The sequence below is a fragment of the Aptenodytes forsteri genome, unplaced genomic scaffold, assembly GCF_000699145.1.
Source record: "Aptenodytes forsteri isolate BGI_AS27 unplaced genomic scaffold, ASM69914v1 Scaffold621, whole genome shotgun sequence".
Lineage (NCBI taxonomy): Eukaryota > Metazoa > Chordata > Aves > Sphenisciformes > Spheniscidae > Aptenodytes > Aptenodytes forsteri.
In genome coordinates, this window is record NW_008794373.1 from 52,837 (window position 1) to 57,228 (window position 4,392).

Here is a 4,392-nt window from a genome sequence, read left to right on the forward strand (position 1 = left end):
CGCGATGACATTAGCACAGCGCTGGGGGCTGGGGCTGGGTCCAACCAGTTCTCCCAGTTCCTCAGGTCCCATCTCGGTGGTGTAATTAGTGCTAATTACCTAATTACCCTGCGGGCCCAGGCAGAGCCAGCCTGGGCCTGCCACCCACTGCCAGGGCCACCCAGGACCTCCTGGGCCACCTGCCAGCTTACAGTGGTGGTGGGGGGGGGACGACATGCCACCCCCCATCCCTGTTCCCTGTCTCCTCACAGCCCTGGGAGCGCTGTGTCCAGGGTGGCCCTGCGTGACACAAGAGGTGGCAGTGTCCTGGGTGACATGGTAGGTGGCCCTGGTTGACACGTGGGGTGGCAGCACCGTGGGTGGTAGTGCCCTGGGTGACACAAGGGGGTGGCAGTGCCCTGGGTGACCCGGGAGCGGGGTGGTGGTGGCCCTGGGTGACACATGGGCTGGCAGCAACATGGGTGGCAGTGCCCTGGGTGACACAGGGGGTGGCTCAGGGGACACGGGTGACACAGGAGTGGTGTTGTCGGGTGCCAGTGGTGCCAGTTTCTTGGATGCGGTGGCAGTGGCCGTGCTCCAGCTGTTCCTGGCATGGTTCAATGTTACCTCCACGGACATGGTGTCTTTCCAGACCCCATGGACCTGGCTGTGCCACCTACACCTCCATGAACATCTTGGCTTGACCCCCAAGGGCTGCATTGACCAGACCTCCACGGCCTTGTTGTGTAGACCCCAACAATGTGACGACCAACCCTCCATGGGCACAGGGGGTAGACCTCATTAGACCTCCATAGACATGTTAGGTAGACCCCGATGGATGCCTTGACTGTGCCTTCGTAAACACACTGATAGATTCCAGTGGACCTGTTGACTAGATCTCCATGGACATATTGACCAGACCTCCGGGAACATGTTGACCAGAGTTCCACGGACACGTTGACCAGAGCTCCACGGACACGTTGACCAGAGCTCCATGAACACATTGACCAGACCTCCATGGACACGTTGACCAGACCTCCATGGACACGTTGCCCAGACCTCCATGGACACGTTAATGAGAGCCCAATAGGCACTTTGACCAGCCCTCCATGGATGATGAACGAGCTGGAGTTGCCTGTGCTGGAGCCCAATGTGGCAGCCCACCACAGCTGATGGCCACCAACGTGGGACCCTCCAAGTCAAACCTTCATGGGATGCTGAAAGGTGGTTGAACCTTCCTGTGAAATGCTGAGCATTCACGGGAATGACCACCGTTGGCCCCAGCAGTGACGGGCAATTGTTCCTCCACCTCCCTGGGGATTTGGACCTGGACCAAAACCTCTTTCCCCACCGTCGCAGCCAGACAAGGCCCACACCCTCCAACGCGCCGGGCCTCGGCCACGTGGGGGAAGAGGGAGGGTGACACCTTGCGCAAGGTGACCGGCGTCGCTCCCTGTCCCGCTCAGCCACGGGGGACGACACGTGATGGTCTGACCTTGCCAGGTCTCCTCTTGCACCGGGGAAGACATCGAGGTGCTTCTGCAGCCCACCAACCCCGCCGCCACGTCCTGTAGACACGCCATGGTGAAGCCGGGCTGGCACTGCTCTCCATCCCACCCCACCACCAAGATGGGACCATGATGACCCCATGGAGGAGAAAAAATCCCACCCCCTCCTGCAAAATAGAGGCCTCAGCTCCATGTGAACAGGTAAATTTGGCCTCCAGCAGATGATTTCTTCCCGCTCGCGAGCCAGCGTGGATGCTCCCCGTCGGGGAGGCAAAACAGCCCTGATCTGCTGCCAAGTTACCCCAGGTGGGGCAATTTGGCCCCTTCTGCTCCCGCTGAGTCACAGGACATTTCTCCCCTCTGGGGGACGGGAAGTCCTCCCCGGGTCACACGCTGGCCCATGGAGATGGGGCTGGAATGGAAGCACCAAGAAGGAGCGTCTGGCTCCGGGGCATTGCAAGGGTTTGTTGCTCTTATGGGGGGACACCAAGCTGGATTTTTGTCCCCTCCTGGGGGTGCGAAGAGCCCTGCGTGACCCCAAAACAGCCAACAGATCTGCCCCACGGTGGGGACAACAGGCCTGCCCCATGGCGGGGTCAACAGGCCTACCTACGGTAGGGTCAACAGGTCCACTGCAGTGGGGTCAACAGGTCTAACTCACGGTGGGGCCAACAGATCTGCCCCGCGGTGGGGTCGACAGGTCTACCTGTAGCAGGGTCAACGGGTCTACCCCATGGCCAGGGCAACTCCCATGGTGGAGTCAACAGGTCAACCCCATGACAAGGCCAACAGGTCTACGCCGAAGATGGTGAGCTGGGTCTTCTCCTGCCCCTCTGAGATCTGGGGCAACTCAGGGCACCTTGACCTCCCAGAGCTGTGCTCCACCCGTTAAAGACATGGTGAAAAGCCACGTCAAAAACCTTTATTCATTGACATCGCAACAGGGCCCCGTGGTCAACCCCTGCCCCCCTATCCCCAGGGCATGCGCCCCAGTGCTCGGACCGGCCGGCTCTGGGGACCTTCATCAGGGAGGAGGAGCCGTGGGGTCCATCCCGTGGCCGTTGGGGCTGGGGATGGACTGGGGAGGGGGGGCTCAGTTCCTTCTCATGGTGTCCTGGAGCCACTGGGTGTATTTGCAGAGGTTGACGTAGACGCCGGGTTTCTTGGGGTCCCCGCAGATGCCCGGGCCCCAAGAGACGATACCCTGGAGCCGCCCGTCACACATGAGGGGTCCCCCGGAGTCACCCTGATGAGGCAAGAGGGGTGGCGTGTGGGGGGTTCTGGGACTCATGGCCCACCCCAAAGAATCACCCCAAATCTGGGGCCCTTTCAGGGCTGGCCTGGCATCTCCACCCACAAAATCCCACCAAGGACATGCTCTCCTCTCCCCCCCACCCCGAGTGACACCGTCGCACCTCCCACCCTGCATACCCAAATCCCCTCTAGGTGCTGCCGGCTGCACCGAATTGTGCCCGTTCTCAGCCAAAAACCTTCCCTCATGGGACCTCATCCAGGGGTCCCCGAACAGCCGGACCCTGCACCCACCTGGCAGGAGTCAGCCCGACTGCGCGACTCGCCCGCGCACACCATGTTGGTGGTGATGGAGCTGGGGTAGATGAGCCGGCACTGCTCTTCCGAGACGATGGTGACCTTGGCGCAGTGGAGGTCCTCAGGGAAGGTGACTGCAGGTGATGGAGAGCATGAGGTCACTCGGGGGGGACGCACCAAGTGCCGGTCCAGCCCGGACCCAGCTTGGACCTCTTGTCCTCTTTGCCCTGGAGCTCATCTCCCCTCTTCTTCTTGTTGGCACCGAGCAGGAGCTCCAAGGCTTCCCGGTGTCCTGACCAGGTCACCCGGACGCCTGGGTTCCCTCAGGGGTCAAGGGTGCCTGAGGGTTAGAGTGGGACCAACGGGACTGGGAGGGGGACTTTGGGGGAGCCCGGACACCTGGGTCCCAGGGGAGGGGACACACATCTAGGGGTTATCAGTGCACCCCAGATGTCTGGGTCCCCAGGTGACCCACTTCGTACCTTCAGGGCTGGTGGTGGACCCCCAGCCTGAGATCTGGCAGGTCTTGCCGGGCACGGGGCAGTGGGAGGCCAGTGGCAGCGGCTTCACCTGCTTGTTGACGTGGACAGGCAGGAGGAACTTGATGAGCATCAGGTCGCCGTCCTTGTTGGTCTCATTGTAGCGCGGGTACTTGAAGACCTTGGCCGAGAGCCGCCACTGCTCGGTGCCACCTGAGTCCTTCTGGCTCTGGCCCCCCAGCCGCACGCTGATGAAGCTGATGAAGCCAAAGGCATCAGGGTTGGTGGTGTCAGGGGGGGTCCACGTTGGACGCAGGGGGCCACGGGGACCCACACAAAGCAGGGGCAGAGTCAGAGCCGTGGTCCCAGTGGGTGGTGATAAGGGCAGAAGCAGCAAAAGCCAAAAAGGGCAGAATTAAGGTTACGGCTTCCCAAAAAAAGGGCAGAGTTTAGGTTATACGCAGGCAGAAAAGGGGCAGAGTGAAGCCCACTGAGATGCCATCAACCCTCCCAACCTGCTTGGCTGGAAAGCAGGACCGCCGGTGCCACCTGGACCAATTCCTGGTTGGCCTCAGCCCATCGACACCAAACCCGCCGGGCACCGCTGCCCCCACGGCCTCCTACCCCGGGACGTGGCAGTGGGCGGCCGTCAGCACCCAGTTCTTGTCCACCAGCGTCCCCCCGCAGATGAACTTCTCGCCTTTGAAGAGGGCAGCCTGCCAGGGCAGGTCGCAGGAGGTCCCCTCAATCACCCACAGGACATTCCTCGAGGCTGTGGGGACAAAGGGACATGGCACAGGGGACACAGATGGTCTGGAACCCTCGCTGATGTCACCCGCCGCAGGGACATGGGTAGGCTGGGACCCTCTGGCCTCTGG

At 61.8% G+C, this 4,392-nt stretch overlaps 1 protein-coding gene across 1 annotated transcript in view; it reads right to left on the reverse strand.

Annotated features, from left to right (window-relative positions):
* Positions 1-2,580: 2,580 nt before the first annotated feature.
* The window catches only part of LOC103905999 (kallikrein-8), a 10,633-nt gene continuing 8,821 nt past the window's right edge, over positions 2,581-4,392 (reverse strand). Inside the window, exons 4-7 of the mRNA XM_019474201.1 lie at positions 4,139-4,286; positions 3,518-3,771; positions 3,033-3,169; positions 2,581-2,733 (exon numbers count right to left, since the gene is read on the reverse strand). Of these exons, the coding sequence (XP_019329746.1) occupies positions 2,581-2,733; positions 3,033-3,169; positions 3,518-3,771; positions 4,139-4,286 (692 nt within the window). The remainder of the gene's footprint in view (positions 2,734-3,032; positions 3,170-3,517; positions 3,772-4,138; positions 4,287-4,392) is intronic.